This window comes from Epargyreus clarus, unplaced genomic scaffold (genome assembly GCF_041222505.1).
Source record: "Epargyreus clarus isolate Ecla_fem2 unplaced genomic scaffold, WU_Ecla_fem_2.2 ptg000011l, whole genome shotgun sequence".
In the NCBI taxonomy this organism is placed as follows: Eukaryota; Metazoa; Arthropoda; class Insecta; order Lepidoptera; family Hesperiidae; genus Epargyreus; species Epargyreus clarus.
Genome location: NW_027332219.1, coordinates 8,890,537 through 8,909,885, shown reverse-complemented (window position 1 = coordinate 8,909,885; position 19,349 = coordinate 8,890,537). Strand labels below are relative to the sequence as shown.

General features: G+C 34.1%; 1 protein-coding gene across 13 annotated transcripts in view; it reads left to right on the top strand.

Moving 5' to 3' along the window:
• The window catches only part of nrm (neuromusculin), a 524,966-nt gene that overhangs the window by 495,623 nt on the left and 9,994 nt on the right, over nucleotides 1–19,349 (top strand). For 4 of the 13 annotated variants that reach the window (XR_012102726.1, XR_012102724.1, XR_012102727.1 and 1 more), the window contains exons 10-26: nucleotides 3,836–3,986; nucleotides 4,643–4,754; nucleotides 6,253–6,434; nucleotides 7,065–7,241; nucleotides 7,663–7,803; nucleotides 8,786–8,894; nucleotides 9,568–9,725; nucleotides 10,061–10,119; nucleotides 10,447–10,614; nucleotides 11,332–11,461; nucleotides 11,807–11,891; nucleotides 12,380–12,585; nucleotides 13,022–13,104; nucleotides 13,538–13,715; nucleotides 14,110–14,127; nucleotides 14,654–14,788; nucleotides 16,221–16,311. Coding sequence is in view for 9 of the 13 variants with exons in the window: in XM_073077927.1 (XP_072934028.1) it covers nucleotides 3,836–3,986; nucleotides 4,643–4,754; nucleotides 6,253–6,434; nucleotides 7,065–7,241; nucleotides 7,663–7,803; nucleotides 8,786–8,894; nucleotides 9,568–9,725; nucleotides 10,061–10,119; nucleotides 10,447–10,614; nucleotides 11,332–11,461; nucleotides 11,807–11,891; nucleotides 12,380–12,585; nucleotides 13,022–13,104; nucleotides 13,538–13,715; nucleotides 14,110–14,127; nucleotides 14,654–14,788; nucleotides 15,429–15,462; nucleotides 18,174–18,934 (2,887 nt within the window). In the remaining 4 variants the exon portion in view is untranslated. Of the gene's footprint in view, nucleotides 1–3,835; nucleotides 3,987–4,642; nucleotides 4,755–6,252; nucleotides 6,435–7,064; nucleotides 7,242–7,662; nucleotides 7,804–8,785; nucleotides 8,895–9,567; nucleotides 9,726–10,060; nucleotides 10,120–10,446; nucleotides 10,615–11,331; nucleotides 11,462–11,806; nucleotides 11,892–12,379; nucleotides 12,586–13,021; nucleotides 13,105–13,537; nucleotides 13,716–14,109; nucleotides 14,128–14,653; nucleotides 14,789–15,428; nucleotides 15,463–16,220; nucleotides 16,312–17,341; nucleotides 17,398–18,173; nucleotides 18,935–19,349 lie in introns of all 13 variants that reach the window. The other 9 variants (XM_073077935.1, XM_073077936.1, XM_073077933.1 and 6 more) reach the window with 6 other exon arrangements.

Sequence of the window (19,349 nt, the reverse complement as noted above, 5' to 3'; positions counted from 1 at the left end):
ACGCCATTTTCAGATTTTATTAAAGGTATGTAATTATACTGGGTGGATTTTTCAAATGGACCTTGAGGGCCAAATATGAAACTATAAGAAATAGCGAAAAAATATCAATGCATTTAAGAGGCCCATTTAAAAACTAAAACTGCATCATTAGATTTTTTAAAAATCTATTTCCCTAGCAAAGAATTGAACGAGTTCATTTTGAAAAAACTACACCCTGTAGATATACAACCATACTTACATACTCACATGACACACGCACACATACACTCATCGTCGTTTAGTAGTTTTATCCAAACTTTAACACTAAAATCCCATGATAAATTCACACCGAAGTTTTGAATAAACATCGAGTGTTTGCATTAAAAGTTAAAAAAAGAAGCACTCAAACATTTTATTTAACATCGAAAGCGCAAGGCGCTTACATTTCCCGCTTATTTTTGTTGCATGCTTAAATACTGTCTTGAGGAAAATGTATTGCAGTAAGGCTGAGGTTTGACGGTAGGCGATATGCTTTGATCGCTAACTGCAAGTCTTTTTATGTGCAGAAGGGTACAGTTGTCTTGTATGCACGTCTGCTACTTCTATATAATGATAAGACCGCTAAAAGAAAACACCATGAGGACCTATATGGTGGAGACTTAGCCTGTCCACGGCACCAACTATTGCCCAGGCTTCCTCTGATATAAGAGTCATTTGCAGCAGTGATACAGTCATGAGTTTGTCGATAACAGTTAGTTTTTACGCTGTCAGTATTACTGCATAGTGACTTTCTGATCAATACCTAAGCGAACTAAGTACATAAGATTCTAACATCGTTTATCTACCGCTATCATACCACTGCTGCGTATAAACTTGGCGGGGAAAGCAATCCGGATCTTCATAAATAAACATGACTTGTTTCACGTTTAAGGATTAAGATAAATGATTAAAACTACCGTAAATGGGATAAGAACACAGTATAGTAAGATGGATGATGAGGAACATCGTTTAGGGAAATGAATGTATGAGTGGAATCCTTCATGGTAAAAGTAGAAACTTCAGAGACATACCATCATACCTATTCATCATCATCATCAACCCATTACTGTCCCACTGCTGGATACGGGTCTTCTCTTAGAATTAGAAGGATTAGGCCACAGTGGATTGGTAGACTTCACATACCTATTTTTATGAATCTGTCAGTTGTGTCAAACATCGTCAGGTTTCCTCACGATGTTTTCCTCCACCATTTAAGATAATTTGTTTCTGATCCGCACATAACTTTGAAAAATTAGAGGTGCCTGATATGAGCTCGGGATTTGAACCTCGGACCCCTCGATCGAGAGGCTGAGTTTCTTAACCACTAGGCTTTCACACTTTTCATTCCTATTACTGTCATAACTCTGTTAGAAATTGCCACAAGTGTAAAGAGTGAAGGAAATTATCGTGAGGTTTTTTGTAATAAAAAAATCTTTCTTGTCTTCAATTATGATGACAATTGCCGCTCATGGACTTATAACATCAAACCTATCTACAATTTTAAAGGTGGTAGAATCTTCTGTGATTCTGTCACCTTTAAACCACCATTAGTCACACCTATGTCTACCTAATAACATAAATGTTAAGCGCTGTGTTCTGATTTGAAGGACGTGGTAAAGGAGATATAGTATATTCTATAACCGTCAACTTTTTAAAAGTTATTGAAGCAATCTGCACTAAAATTATTTTATTCCAAGTAGATTATTTACAAAGTTATTTTTGAACGTCAATTATTTTACTACTTCGCAGTGTTTCCTTTATGAAGAAGAAGCGGCGAAATGAATTGACGAAAACAGAACACAATTAAATAGTACACTAATTTAAATATACCTTCAACTAAGTAAAGATCAATTATACCCAACCTTACACCCAACAAAGCAATGAAACAGTTAACAAAATTTAAGACGGTACCGAATAAACAAGACTTAGAATTGGTTCCTTAACCCACGACGTACTAGAGACAAATGAATTTCGTTCATTACAAAAGACATACACGACCATTATAAACGCCCGAAAGCTGTTATTTTCTATGCATATATAATTAGACATCTACAATTCAAATACTTGAGTAAACTTTGGGAAACAAAGTCGCTGGAACCGCTCCGTTCGGTTTAGAGGTTGTGTCAACAGAGGATCTTTAGTAATTTTGTGCTTAGACTGTTTCCAGGTATTATAATTGGTTATTCTGCTTGAAATATCTTGTCTAGTTTTGTTAGTATAACTCGGTTTATTTTAGATATAATGACATGTATTTATATTTGCTTGAGTAAGTTTAACCTATGTCGTTGTAAGAGTGTTTTCGTTCTAAAAAAATATTCATAGGAGGATTTTTTTTCTATTTAGAGTTACCGACTTTGTTGGCAACCTATTATTGCCTATTACTGCTAGCCATAAGTATCTTCTAAAATAAGAAATTTAGACTTTAGGCGAAGGAAAATGCTAGAATTCACTAGGCATGTAGGTTTCCTCATGATGTTTTCCTTTACCGTTACGGCATTCCTCCTGGGATGTCTTGACTATAGCTCGCTTAAGATCAGAAGAGCGAACGATCAATTAGTAACTGCATTCAAAATCTACAGAGGAATGATCGATGATATTTTTGCGGATTCGTGGCAAAACGTGTTAAAAGTGTGTCTAAAGCACACTGACAAATAATATTGATCTTTTTTTTTCTTCCATATTTGACATCGACAATTATCATTTAATGTTCATCTTAAATTGTATTTTTTTGTATTGCTTTTTTTTATAATTATTATTATTTTGAATAATCATGGAAACAATGTAACATTTAATACTTAACTATTGTATTTTCATAACTTGTCTCTTATCATCATTGACATTTTTTTATATTTTTTTTTTATTATAATTAACATCGACATTGTGAATTTATATAACTTATTTTTATCTGTCTATAGAAATGTATTATTTATAATGATTGTTAATAAGTGTAATTGGTGCATAACCGTTCTTTTTGACATTAAACAATAAATAAATTTAAAAAAAAAATAGCAAGTAATGATTAGGCCTGAGATTTGAACCTGGGCTCCCTGGTTGAGTAACCAAGTTTCAACCATTATGCCATCACTGCCTGTATAAGTGTACAAATTTAAACAAATACTATCAAAATTTCTTAAGAAATATGCACAATTATCGTAATTCAAAAATATAATTCTCTACGCTCAGGTATACGTCTAGCCGAGGATCGAACCCGGAACACTCTGCGCGTCAAACCGGGTCGTCTCAAAACTCAAGCTTTTTTATAACATATCTATTATTACGAACCTCGTCAGGAATTGATTTAAAAACCAACGTTTCATAATCCGAGAACCTTAACTTTTCTAAATAAACAGAATAAAATAACAATTAAACAAATGAGCAACAAAAGTGGCAGAGTAACGTTCTTTACAACGATCAGAAAATAATTACTCAGTAGACGATCTACAGTGCCTTTTCAGTTCAGTTTTAGTTAATACCTTCATTTGACAATTACATTTTTTTACTCTTACCATCGTTCCTAACAATATTTTACATTATAGTTCTTCCATCTTCAGGCTCATTTCAAACTACGCTCATGTCACTTCTATGAACTTTAGTTCTCCGTCCCAACTGAGTAAAGACAGCGACAATTCTGAATGTCGAAAGCCTCCGGCGGATAGAATTAAAATTTTACGGCCACACAACTTCAAAATCGTTAGACTTTAACTTTGAATCATTTAACGATTGCCATGTAACTGCTATCACATTTTATGATACGCAAAAATGATGCTTTTATTTATACGAAAAATACTGCCAATACTCTGACTTGCATTTTTTCCAGGAGGACACAACGTTTGAAACAACATCGAACCTGACATTCTCAGCAACGCGCTTCGAAAATGGGAGGAAGTTCATCTGTCAAGCAGTTAATGACGTCATGATACAGAACAAAGACCATCCAATCCACGCGACCAGGGATCTCGAAGTTTGGTGTAAGTCACTTCATTTATGTATTTCGTGTCTTATACTACTAACATGATAGCGATAGCAATTTTGAAGGTGTTAGAACCCTTTGTAATTTGACAAAGATTTTAAGATGGCAGAACCAGTACCGGAGTGAAGCAGTTCTTGTGCTTCAGTGAATGCCGACTAATTTACACATGAGGCGACTATCTTGGTACTTAGTAGTGGCAAAGCATCTGTAATCGGCTTTAGGTGGAACTTATTCTATATGGAAAAAGTCACAAACCACTATAGACGGCAGTAGCCACTTTCAATGAGCTGTACTCCTTCGCTACTTCAATCTTGTACACAATATAATATTTTTTATTATATTTTGCCAATACAAAAAAGTCATACTACCACCGACGTGGGGTCCGTGAGGCCACTGAAAAATTTCAATACGGTTTTACTTACGAAAATTGCACTATTCGACACGTATACCTCCTTTCATGGCTTCAGAGGAACTTAACTCGAAGGGATATAAAGCGGCGTGTACGTCGTTTGCGGGGAAGGGAAGTTCTAGGGGATTTTTACTTCTACTGGGCCTGTCAGGCCCACGTCGGTGGTTAAAGGATAACCAACTGCTGAGGTGCAAAAGGTAAGAGTTCCTTTTCCAAAAGTAACCATACATTTTGTTAACTTTCAGATCCCCCAATCGTCCACGTCGGGCCACCAAACATCACAGTGATTGAAGGAACGAAGATTCTCCTAAAAAGTGAATATGAAAGTAATCCGTCTGCACTGAACGAAGTTATATGGTAAGTTCTTATGATTTCTTATTTTCTTTCTCTATTCTTTTGTAAAATTTAGGTGTAGATCAGGAAATTGCATTTTAAAATCTCAAGGATTTTGACATAAGAATTCTAAGGATTGTAAATTGCTTTTCTTAAACCAGTCGTTAATAATCAACGGATTCAATGTTTTGTCTTCCAAAGATCGACATTTAACAAGTTTTTTCTACTAGAAAATATCAAGTTAGGATTTTGGTAGGAATAAATTGAAAACGTAGATTGGAGCATTTTTTTAACCTCCGTGCGGGCACGGAATAGACATCTTTTGTTTTAAAAATGAAAACTATTTACCTATGTTTTACATATAGATGCAAACTATGTTTTATCTACATTATCATATTCTACGTGTAAGCGTTTTTCAAAACAAAAATCTGTTTTCTTTCTTTCTTTGTTTTTTTTTTTTGTGTTTACACGCAAAGGAGTACAAAAAGCCTTAGTGTCAAAAGTCGTGAAAATGTCTACTTGAACTTGAAAATCCATTAACAAAATAAGATTTAACATAAATGATTAAGACGGGGAAGAAAAATATTTTATTTTACACAACAAAAAAGTAATCCTTAATATTATAGTGACACAAATCAATAAAACATAAGCTCAGAAAACAGCAGTCATTTTGGAAATACAACCAGCCACTCCAATTTCATTCATTTGAAAGATTGCCGAACTTTATGAAAATTCTCTTTGTTATGGAAAAACATCAAAATGATCCCGAACCACAATAAAGGGTCCTATTTTCTGGGTCCTTGGATGATAATTGGCACCATTATTGCTTGTCACTTTTATAACCAGCGGGTACACTCTTCCATGTAATAAGCATATTCTTCAACAAATTTAATAGCCCCATTCACTTGGAATATAATTTCGTGGCTAAATTCTTGTGGGAGGCAATTTGAATTATTTCGTTGAACGCGGCAAATTGTGTTTTATAAGCATTGTTAGTCAGCAAAGTCAAAAACATGTGAGTAGGTAGTATACATTCTCGTGGTTTGGGTGATAATAACACTGTCATACCAATTTTTAGTTTGTGGCAATATTTGTTACTACAAATAAGGCAGTACCTTCTTATTAAGATATGAGACTTTGAAAGTGATTCTTCAGATAATTTAACGTATTTATGATTATTTTCTTGTTGAACTCACTTTCCTTGTTAATTGTTAAGTCTGTTATCATTTTACTTCAGCTTCCGTATTTTTATATCAGGAAAAAATACAGTCGTAGAAGATGAATTGATTTGAAATTTTTATACATGGCTGCATTTCAGTGTAAGAGTGTTTTGGTAAATTTTATATTTTGCAGTTTCCATACGAAATATCAGTCTCAATCACGATAAAGAGTGGTGTGATTTGGCTAGTAACTAAAAAAGCATATCTCAAAAATCCAATTCAATTAAAAATACATACGAAAAACAAAATTCTACTGGTCCCAAACTGAAACCATCTAAAACCCTTCCATTCCACATCACCAGGTACCGAAACGGCGAAAGGGTCCAAGTGAACGACACGAGCCACTACCAGGGCGGGACCACGGACCAGCACTCCCTGATCATCCTGGACGCCAGGGGAGAGGACATGGGGAACTACACAGTACTCTTGGGAAACTATGTCGGAAATGGCACAACTGAGGAGTACATTGATGTTAATGTGCTTTGTATGTATGATTGTCTTTTATGATTTAAAAGTAGCAGAACAAAAAGTCCTTATGATTATGATTATGATTTATTAGAGGAGTACATTGATGTTAATGTGCTTTGTATGTATGATTGTCTTTTATGATTTAAAAGTAGCAGAACAAAAAGTCCTTATGATTATGATTTATTATGATTCGACAGACGGTAGTGGTCTAATAGACGTATTACTATTGTTTTTAATTCTACCAGTAATGGCCAGTAATGGCCTCACAATACATGTGAGTAGCGGAAAAAATCTGCAAAAAAGAAACAAGTAAAGTCCAGCTTCCTGCTTTAGTAAATACGATGAACAACCCAGAAGAAGCTTACGTCGCTATTATATCATTAAATATGGGGAAACAGAGCCACCTTCTCCACGTAATTTCTCTATACTTTACTTTGACGACCTCTTGATTGAACGATTACCATACCGGTCTCCGGGTACAATCCCTGGTCAAACAGACATCTAAATGAATAATTTGGATATATTTTGTTTTGCTACTGATACCCGTTTTGTGTCCTCTGCAGCCAGCCGTTACTCTTTAGTGAACTGATCAAAGGAGGATTGCTCCCAACACCAATCAATACTACATGTAACATTTTTCTTCCAGTCAAACCTCAAGTCCGCCTGACAATGAGCTCACCAAGCCCAATTCTGGAAAGAGAACACAAGAACGTGACGTTAACTTGTGAGGTGGTCTCCGGGAACCCACCGATACTGGACGAAGTCATCTGGTACCTGGATGGGGAGGTGCTGAAGTATCTGCCGGATTGTAATGGGACGGATGGTAAGTTTTGGAGAATTCTTCGTAGTTATTTATTCTTATAACAGGAGTGTTAGCGCTGTTGTGTTCTGGTTCGAGGGATGTAGTACGAGAGAAGCACTTTGTTGTCATTCCAACTTAGGGTGCTAATATACTAGCGGCCACCCGCGCCAGTTACAGCGGCATTTCTGACTCAAAGTGTACCTCATATTTGTATTACCTCATAATCGCCCGTGTGGTGCCTGCCTTAGTCTTTAGGGATAGCAATGCATTAGCTGACCACAGGTAGAACTTTAATCCTATCTGAGGTTGAATACGAACTTTCATCTTCAATTGCCAAATCTAATAAAATAAGAAGTTAAAAAATCTTTCCTCTATTGGATTTTGTGGTCTTTTAAATTTCAAATATATAAGAAATCTACATCAAAGTTAACCTTTCTTCCAGAGAGCCTATGCAACGAAGTAGACCCATCCATGCTGCTCCTCCAAGATACAACGAAGAGTTTCCACGGCAACTACTCCTGCAAGGGCAAGAACTACGCCGGCTGGGGAAATGAGAGTCAGACCACTGAGTTAGTTGTTAACTGTAAGTAAACGTTGACATCTATAGCTAGACTTTAACGTAGAGTGTCGCAGAGGGATTCTCGACTTCACTCAATACCTTAATAATAATTGTACTTAATTTTAAAATTAGATAGGTGATTGTTAAATGTAAAGCAGATGTTTCATCTTGGCTAGGTGTTGTAGAGTCCGCGCCGTTAGTGTGCCCTCACGTTGATACGAAGTATATGCTGTAGTTGTATTCGACCATATTTTCTCTCTGACTGACACCTGCTCGCATTAACTTCAGAACGGACTTAAAGTTTGGCGTAGACTATACACCATCTCAAAAATTTAATAATAATAAAGTTTTAAAACTGAAGTAAGAACACGCCAGTTTTTTCTGTATAGAAACATGCCTAAGATTGTTTAATCCATCAAATTTTGCCTCCCAAGGACCGAATTTTAATTACTTTTATGTTTATTTATTTCAAATTCTATTTGAATAATTTTTAGGTTTCCTAGTTTATCGGTGTGTGTTTTTATGGAATAAATACTGTTTTTGTAATGCACATTTTATTTAACGCCCTTTTTCCTTGCTGCTACTAAGCACCTACTGGATGAGCTATCACAAAAACAATTCGCAATGTGGTGTAGTAGGTACAGACAACAGAATTGCTAATTTTTTAAAGTAAATACGTATTTCCCCCATTTTAGGGGGAAACTTAGAAACTGAGAAATTTTCTAAGTTTCCCCCTAAAATGTTGTCCCCCTAAAAGTTTTCCCCCTAAAATCCCCATTTAGAAACTGAAATTTTAAACTTACACTTTTGTTAGAAATTCATCATCCACCTCTTTTATTCATCTCAATTTCTGGTATGCAACAATTGTCAAATTTGAAACTTTGGTAGGTGAAACAACGGATGGATTGCATATTAATAACGAGCGATACCTGTCACTGCTTAACAAATATATTTTGGATTTGTTTTTGTGGAATTATTTGTAATGAACTATTTTTTGAAATTTCAGATCCACCTGGACCGGCAAAACTGACATATTCCCCATGGCGAGTGGTCAAAGGAAAATCCTTGGTCTTAACTTGTAGCATACAGGAGAAAGGACGGCCTGAAGCTCACAGGTACTTCATAACTTTATAGACAAATTTAATATTACTTTTTCAGGGAATGATACGTTATTCCTTGACGCCTACAGACCAAAAATAGAGTCCTGAATGAGAATTGTTGTATTACCAGTCCTAAGCCCCTCAGACCATCTAAGGTCGCTTTTCCATCAAAGATCTTCGAGATAGTTAAGCAGTGTGCGAGGTTGAAGCTAAGGAAAGCTAAGCTAAGCGAGTAAAATATTCTGCGAATTTTCATACTAAGCTACACTATCGCGATACTTAGTTCACAGCCTCCAGTTCTCAGCTCGCATTCCTCCACATTAAAGCACTGTTCTACCTTCGAAGTCAACATTAATGTTTTTCCTACCAAATATTGAAGTTTGAACAATGATATATGATCATACCAAATATTGAAGTTTGAACAATGAAATATGATGATGAATAGACTCAATGCTATTAAAAATTTTCAATTTAAATATTTGGTTGGCTGCATAGATGAATTATTATTAATACCGGGTATAAGAGATTTGTCTCTCAGAAATCTCAACAGTATGATGTCCACCAATTCGCACTTAACCAGCGCGCTGAACTACCTATGGCATAAACTCTTTTACCTCTGATAGGAGACCCATGCCTAGTAGTGGAAGGAAGTGGAGTAATGAGTGACATCTTTCCTTTAAAATTCTAGATTCCGCTGGAACCGCGGTGGTAGGATGGTCAGTGACATCGTCTCCGAGAAATGGACCATCGACCCCGTTACACTGGACCATCGCACCAACTTCTCCTGTTGGGGTAATAACTCTGGAGGAGAGGGAGAGAAGGCATTCGCTACTATTGATGTTTTGGGTAAGACTTTCAAAGACAGACCTCTTTAAAAGTTGCAAAAAGATTTCTTTGAAACGAGTCCCTTGGGAATGCAAATCTCCATGAGCGGCAGTAACTACTTTCCATGAGGTAGCCCATCGCATAGATTGGTTTTATAAGAAAAAGCCATTTGGGAAATTCGACCATAATCGTTCTAGAAAATTTGATTTTTTTAATGCTCGTGACGAAATATCGTCAATACCTACAAACCAAAAAAATATCATGATTTTTTCAAAATTATGTTAGGATTTATATAGTGAGGTCTGGACGTCCTGCGATTTTCTATGTATAATTATGTAATGTACATTTTTTTTCAGCGCCGCCAAGCTTCAAGTATGCGATGAATCATTACAGTGGAGCCTTGTATAAGTCACAGGTATTGTATTTGTATTTATTTTTAAATGAACTTCTACATACATGAAAATGTCAATTTCTAATAGGTAGAAATTGTCGAATTTCTATCTTTGGTACTTAGACAAGAAATTGAATAGATTCATTTTGTATATTATGATGTTAGTTTTCACACGTGGCAACGCATCTGTGATAGGATTCAGATAAAACCTCTGTTCTATATAGTGTTAGTTGCAGATCTTTTGTAAATCTTACAAAAAATCTTCCTTTCTTCAAATTGATACCAGAAAAATAGAAATAATATTAAGTACTGCATGATGCGCAATTGAATTATTGATTTATTGTTTTTCAGAACATTTCTCTATCTTGCACGGTGGAATGTGCGCCACTGTGCAGCGTGCAATGGCTGAAGGACGGTCAAGTGATAGACCCGGAGAAGACAGACAGATACTATGTCGTGGAACGGAAGATCGAACCTCAGTTCAATAAGAATGATTTTGAAGCTACGGAGTCTACTTTGGTAAGTATGCTTTTGAAACTTATACTGTATTTTTATTGGTGATAGTGTGTAAATGTCATTATTATAAGTTGATATTTAGATTTTCGAATTAGTAGCATGTATCAATAAAAATTATAAAACGAAACGAATATCATAAAAAAAATATAATTCGTTTCCTTTATAATTCGTTTTATTTTACAACCGTAATTTAGGTATTTTACCATTACTTTTCATGTTATTAAATTATTTTATTCGATTCATTTTATTTTTAATTTCAGTTGCAGCTCGTTTTATTTAACAATTTATTTAATTTCACAAATTGATTTAATTTACAATTCCTTTATATTTTTTCATAATTATAACAATTCATTTCATTTTATTTCATAATTATTTTTATTTTACAACACAATTTATATTACCAATATATTTTATTCTATTATTCATTTTATTTTATAATTCTTTTAATTTTAAAATTCATTTCACAATGCATTTTTTTCCGATTATAAAAATGTACTCGTATAATTTATATTTAATTTTACGATTCATTTCTTCTTTCCAATTGATTTTACAATTCGTTTCATTTCTTGTTTGATGAATTTATTTCACAATACGTATTTTATATCCTTTTATTGAACAATTCACTTCATTTCTTAATAAATTTATTTTACAATTCATATATCTTCCCAATTTATTTTACAATTAATTTCTTTCAAATTTATTTTCCAATGTGTCCCCCAGCACTGGAACATGTCTGCGTGGCCGGGCGGCGTGCTGTCGCGCGCGGCGGACACGGCGCGCTACACGTGCCGCTCGTCGCGCAACGCCGCCGGACCGCCTGTCAACAGCACCACCAAGTTTGCTGTTGAATGTACGTATATTAAGTAGTAAAAACGTATAAAAAGCAGAGATAGCCTAGTGATTAAGAAAGTCGGCCTCTTCATCGAGGGGTCCGAGGTTCAAATCTTAGGCACGCACCTCTGATCTTTCAAAGTTATGTGCGTATTAGAAAAAAAAAATAACAAAAAAATAAAACCGACTTCCATGTCACTACAAAGTAAAAAATAATTCAAATAAATGTTGGTTTAGTACATATTTCTAAAGAGCCTATTCATTACAACGAAACAAACAAACAAGGTTTTCCACTTTATAATATTAGTGTAGATGAACTCCATAAATTTGAAAAATATTAATAATCTTATTTTTATTTGTATAGATGAACCAGAAAACATAACTGTAACCCCACAAGTGGTTTCTGTGAATGAAAATGAAATCCCCGCCAAAGTCGTGTGCTCAGCCAAGTAAGTGATTTTGTATACTGATCTGGAGGCACGGTAGTGCCTCCGCCAAGTCGAACTAAGTGCTTTTTTTCTAATTATTACAAAGACAATAAAGTGAAATCTTAAAAGGAACATATTATCTGATTTCCTAATTAAGTGTAAAACAGGTTAAGATGGGATTATGAAAAAAATACGGTTTAATTCAAGGTCTGTAGCATACTACACGTAATAAATATTCTTTTCACTTTACAAGATTTATTTTAGCTTCACAAATTTTACTTCATTTTCTTAATTCTACTCTTTTATAATTATGTAATTCAATTCCTTTCCATAATTACTTTTGAAACTTTTTGTAAGGTGGTTTATTTTTCATTTAAAGTTCTTCAAATTAATTTATTTACCTTATTACTTTTTGGATATTCACTGTCAGTTTCAACATCCGTCGACCAAATTTTATACACGATCATTTTCATATATATTTTTTTTAAATGTGACTTTGTAAATTCCAGAGGTTTCCCAATGCCCAGCTACACTTGGCGTCGAGAGACTCCCTCCAAGAACACCGCGAAGGAACACACAAACTCTTCCCTGGTGTTGTCCTCTTCGAACACCCTCTTGTTAGGCCCCGTGGCCAGGCGGGACGCTGGGAACTATGTGTGTGAGGCTTACAACCGACACGGCTCTGTTAACACCACTGTGTTGTTGGATGTTATGTGTAAGTAGTAAATTCATTAGAGCTAGTAGTATAATTACGAAGACAATTCTGAGAAACAAATTGTCTATTGTAATTATTGGCTTATCATGTTTTCAATAGAACTCTTGGTTGGACACATTGCTAATTTCTCTACAGCAGCTATTTTTTGCCATATAATAGTAGTGTTCAGAGATGCTATATTCTGAATGGCGCGATGACAGAAATACACATAATATATAAGATATGTACTCCAATATTGATATCAGGGCTAGCAGCGCATCTCTACTTTAGATATTTATAGACTCATAGACTTCAATTCTATTATATTGGGTTATTTTGGGATTGATTACCGATCCGTGGACGACAAAGCTTACTTGCAGTCAAGTGATCTGCTTTGGATCTATTTGGTATAAGAGATACTATGTCAAGTATCAATAACTAAATATTATTGTTACAGTTGTTCCAGAATGTGGTATCACACAAACGGAAATAGACGGAAAACCAACCTTAGTATGCACAGCGCTTGCGAATCCATCAAAAGTAAGTACTTGCTCACGTGTAACATCCACCGTTAGACGAAAATTATCGACTTTAATCGGCTTTCTACGGATTTGTAGAATATCAGCAGTGCAACTAAAAAGACTATGAAATCATGTTGTTTATTAGTTTCGTGGATAAAACTCTTTCACATTCACCAGTGGCGCCACCTTTATCAACCTTATTACATTAATGTAGCGTTTCTTATATTCGGTTTTAGGGAATATGTTACTTTTTCAAGGCATTTCTTTAATCCAGAAGCAGGAACAGACATATTATGATTTTTCGATTCTTCCGTTCTATATTTAATTCGTTGTACATATCCCCAAACGATACTAACATTAACATCATTTAGTTCATGCTTTTCTACATCTACCAGATAAACTAGTTCATTCAATTCAAATACTTAGTTCTTCATATCCAACATCTTTGCCAGGTAACCTTCTCCTGGAAGCTGAAGAACGACAACGACAGCCTGACGACAGAGACGATCAAGCAGAACGGCGTGCAGAGCTTCCTCGAGTTGGACGACAGTGTCGACGTGTACAGGACCTACCTCTGCTTCGCTAACAACTCTGTTGGCATGTCCAGGGCGTGTGAGAGAGATGTTATGGGTAAGAGTATGTTTATTTGTTATATTACTTACTAGATGACCCGGTGACCTTCGTACCACCTACAAATGATTTCATTATTTTATACACAGTCTTATATGTGAATCCAGGAGGTGAAAAATTCAATAAAATAAAATTTATAAAAACCGTTCCAGCTGTTGAGTTAGTTATAATAGTGTATGTATAACTGTGTTCCGATTTGAAAGGGTGTGGTAAGGGATAAATAAGTCCTTATCTGAGGAAATCCAACTTAGTCCTCAGGAGTAGAAACCGATTTTAGGGAACGTTCTAATCATAATTGGGATTAGTTTTTGGTGAAATGTGATATAATGTAATTTTCGCAACTTTATTTTTCATGTGTGTGATAAATATTAAAATAAATGTTTTTGGTTTCTAGCTAACTTGGATAGTTACAGTAAGTAATGTTTATCAAAAGTCGATTGATAACAGACTAAGTATTTTAAAAACATAATTATATTAAGTAATTTCGAAAGTATTTCATTCGAAGGTATTACATACACACTTATTTTTAGCATCAAACATTACTTGCTTTTCGGTGGAACGGGATAAATGCAAGCTAACTTATATATGAGACCACCATCCTCAGGACTGGCAACGCATCTGATATAGGCTTCAGGTAGAATCTCTGTACTATATGGAGCTGGTCACAGATATCCATGTTCTGCAGTTACCACCTACCATCAGGTTTTTTATGGTTGAGCTACTTGATACGAAGTAGTCAACGTCGCCTATAGACATTTTCAACGCTAGAGGAACGCCAATGCGACGCCGGCTTTGAAGGAGAGCTATTTTTACACCTTTTTTGAAGAGTCCCATATCATAGCGCTCTGAACGCTGCGAGAGGTGGACTGCTTGCCCATTTATTACTTCAGTTTTATAAAAAAAAAATGGCCACTACATTAAACCATATTGCTTTACAGGTAACAAAGTTTGGTGGCGTGACCAACAAAAGCTGATATTGATCGGAGGAATCGCTCTGGCGATTCTGGTCATCACGGTGATTCTATGCATCATCATCATCTGCATATGCCGTCGAATGCGGGCTAAATCGAAATGTATGTATAAATATTAGATGTTGCAATTATTGAATAACATTTATGTTGTGTGGAGCTAATAACTTATTGACAAGAACAATATTTTGGAGCTGAAATTATACGAGTGATATTATTATACTGCGGTAAATTTAGCAATAGTAAATATTGTTGTATAACATTTACATTTATTTATGTCAAATAGATAAAAAATAAAAAATAGATATAAATAGACACAGCTGATTGAAATATTATAAAAACAGGTAATACGAATTTTACATCAAAAGCTCTATGAAGTTAAACATGAATAAGCGTATTATGAATGAATAGATAAGATTTAATTCATTACTTTGATGATAATAATTGTTTATCAGCTGCCAGATGTTTGTTCCTTACTTATATTTTAAGATTATAACATAGTTATTTAGTTAAAAAGAGTTGTCACAATATTTTTGTGTTATAAAGCTTATTGAAATAATACTCTAGTTATAGTAATGCTGCTCAAGGTTCTGCTTGTCTATAAGCGAACCCGTTTTAATAATCGTGTGTTTTTGTATGACTTTGTGATGTTGTTTGTTGATATTAACTGTTATTTTTTGTTTATGTCTCTTCCCGGATGCTGCTCACTAACTCGGATGACAAAAATACTAATATTGCAATATAGATAATAATCCTGTTGAATTAGAAGAGCGGGAAAAGTAAGTATTATTTATGATTGACCTTTTAAGAGAATGATTGGCATACATTAGTAACAAAATTACGATAGCGAATGAATTATGTCATGTAATAAATAAAAAATATTATGTTGTTGTTGTCTTACAAAAACAACAAGAATATTGTTTTGGAAATAATTGTTGATAATATTATTGATCTTTTGTAAAACAATCTAAACGTAGATTAGTAAGAGCGATTATAACATTGTTGTGACTAAACGTAAAAATAAATTTGATGTTTTCTGTAAGACAACATTTGTAACAACTAGATAAGTAAACATTCTAGTATCCAAATTAAAATGGCTGTCACAAAAATATTTATAATTTAGTAGACAAGTAACGAAGACGGTAATAATTATTATAAATTTAAATATTGTAATAAATTATTTTATTACTACAAAGAACGATATCAGCGTAAATATTTTTCTGACTGTCTTCTATACTTTTACGATCCCGAAAAAAAATTAAAACTTATAAATAGTCCCTAAACATAGCTAGAAAAACATAATGTAGGGATATAATATGGCGTATTGTAGTGCTGAAAACCAAATTCAGAAAACTATAGAACCCTTTTTATTTATTTTTTCTTACTACCTAACACATTGATTTAGAAATTATTTATTGTATTGCACAACTATACAAATTATTCATTTATTACAAGCTATTATACGTATTTTATTTATTTTATATATGTATTTATGTTATAGAATGTTAGTTATGGTTCCTATCTTTCTACCACGCAGCTACACCCTTGGTCCGAGCAGACTCTTGGCATACTCTGTCTATGCCACCCTCGAGGTCACCCTTAGTTGTCCCAATGCCACATAACTCAAGGTCAATAATGTGTGCTTGAGTTTTGCTTTGCTGGAACTGTGATTTTCGACCTTTTAAAACTACACATTTATAATCATTATGGCATTAGAGAAAATCATATCACTTATTTTATACGCCTACATTCATTTTTATTCCACCCAAAATAATCTTTATTATTTTTTTAATTCTTTATCATTACGTAATTGTTGTTGTTGTCGCGATCTCAAATTATTGTATTATGCTATTATATTGTTGTAAAATAAAATTATAAATTTTAATGTAGACATTTTAACGTTCAAATTCATAAGCCATTTTATTTATTTCAATAAAAAAATATTTTAATGAAAAGTATCACAAAAATTAAAAGGTAGAAAACCACTGTGATATGCTTGGACCAATGGCTGTATTCAGCGAGATTTCTAGTATAGTAATTTAGGTTTCTAGAGCTAACTCATTTACTAGTTGAAGCACGATTACTAGATTTACTAACTCTTAACATACTAACACATACTACTAGGATTTACATTTGTAGGGTTTTTACCGGTTAGATAAAATTATTCTTGTCTTGGGTACCATTGTCACACCTTTGTTGTCGTAGTACATTGTAACTTGTTACTGTTTAGTATATAAAGCTGTGATAGTGAATAAAATTGACCAGTCAACACGTCTGCAACCAATTATTATTATTTTCATTTCTCTCCCTATCATCAGGAGAGAAGAAGTCATTTATGCATATATTGAGTGGGTCAGACACGTGTTATGACAGACAAAATAGTTAGTTTTCTTTACAAAGTGTAAAGGGCCGCACAGACGATGAGTGATACTTGTACAGAAAAGTATATTTTGCCGTCCACGACTGTGCCTCACACGCTCAATGTATGTAGATATAAACAACAATAGCAGAGCACTTGACTTCTTATTGATTGACTATCTTACTCTTAAAATTGGTCACAGACAGTCCACAAACGTCGCCAAGTCTTCAACAATCGTCCAATTCATCCCCATATTATCTAATGAATCTATCTTTATGATGATCTCTATTTCCGCTTAGGTTCCTAACAGCACTAACCCCCGATGTTCTGAGACTGACTACAATAAATAGTTCAGGTACTAACGAATTAATTATATTTGTATAGATGGAGAATGCTTTTCTTTCTTTAGGTTCATCACTCTATTATCTCTCAGTATTAGAAATACCAAATATCTTAAAATGATTCCTTGAAAATCGGACTCTAAGTCAATGGGACTTTAAGAAGGTTCATTTTTCTATATCCATTATAATTCTAACTATACGTTACACTCCTTTAACTAAATCATTGTCTTTAAGTATCACACTTCTAAAATAACAATTTATCTTTGACTTAGGGTTCAAATTTTCAAATATCATTTTAAGTTTATTCGATATTGAGGTGATCAGAGAGTGAACCTTTTGCTGTATTTTAACTAATTTTTTGAGATTTTGTATTTAAATTTGTGTGATTTTTCGTAGTAATTTGAAAATAGTAGTACTTCACTAAATATTTGCAATTCATTAATTTTACACTGCATGGAGAGTATTTGGAAAGCATTCTTCTAGCTACACATTTGCTGTTTTATTTTTATGTATATCATTTTGGTTATTATATGTGTAATTATATTTATTTTCTATATTTACATTTTTGTACTTTTCAATCATGTTGTAATTAATCATTATTTAAGTATTCTATTCCATGTATTCATATACTGACATAAATATGCAATTTTCTATAAATATCATAAATAAACTTTTTGGTTTTAACAAAACATCTTACTATTTTGTATTTTATAACTCTATTGTTATTAACTCCATCATGAGCGCATGCTTCTAACATTATTCGTTTATTTTCATGTTTTTGTTCATACAGTCCGGATGGTAGCTGTTTAAACGAGGTGTCCATAGCCCAGTCGATTATATCACAAGCTTTGCCCGCTTTGTCGCCGCGTATAAATCTATCATTTAGTCCAAAATCATCAGACAGAACTAGACTAGTCGATTCGCAAAGCTATCCTCACAACTTAGAACTAAACAAATTCAATGAGAGATCGGACACGAGTGATTTACAAGCGAACTTATCGCAACTAGAAGCAACAATAAACGCAAATAAATCTGTCGCTAAACCAGAAACCACAAACGAAATGCTTACTCCAAAAGTTGAACGCAAAACCGATGGGGATAAAGTACAAACTGTAGTAACGCCTAATAAATGGCCTTTGAAGCCGGGCGTTTTAGTTCATGTTAATTCTAACCACACGCTTAGTCCAAAAAATCAAGCGAGGCTTCAAAATGCTGCTAAAGCTAATGAACCCGAAGGAAGCAACTTAGGACTACTGGAAAGAAATACAAACACGGAAAATAGCGACAAATCTCCTCCTAAAACTGAGTATTCAAAGAAAAATGGGAAGCCAAGGAGGCATACACAAAATGTTGTAACAGGGATGCTTAAACATTGGAGGAAGAAAAGCGACGACTCTGACGAAGACAGTGGGAAATATAAAAAGATAAACAAATCAAATAAAAGGGCTGTGTCTTTAATGAATTTGAATAAATCTGGTTATGGACTCCCAAAGAAACGCATTAGGTCGTTTTTTCAAAGCGAAACACCAAATGTCATAGTCACTGAAGGAGGTAGTTGTCAATATAACACACATTTCACAATTAACACTATTAGAAATGTGCGGGATGGGTTCATAATAAAATTTTGAGTAACAGTAATTGCTTGATTGATTACGGGGTAGACCCCTCCCTACTTTCATCAAACAAATGGAAAGTAGCAGATATATTTGAGATAACATGTCATCGTTTAAAATGCACATCATAAGGACATGGTGTTTGAGTTATAAACGGTGTTCTAATTATAAAAGCAGCTGATAAAACAACAGAATAGTATGGCAATGATATAATAATATGTCAAAATTCTAACGTTTCTAATCTCAGGTTCTAAATGAAATAGCCATGGATTCGAAATAATTACGATACCATAGCAATACTATTCAAATTTTGATTTTGAACAAACAAGTAATGTATGAAGTGATATACACTT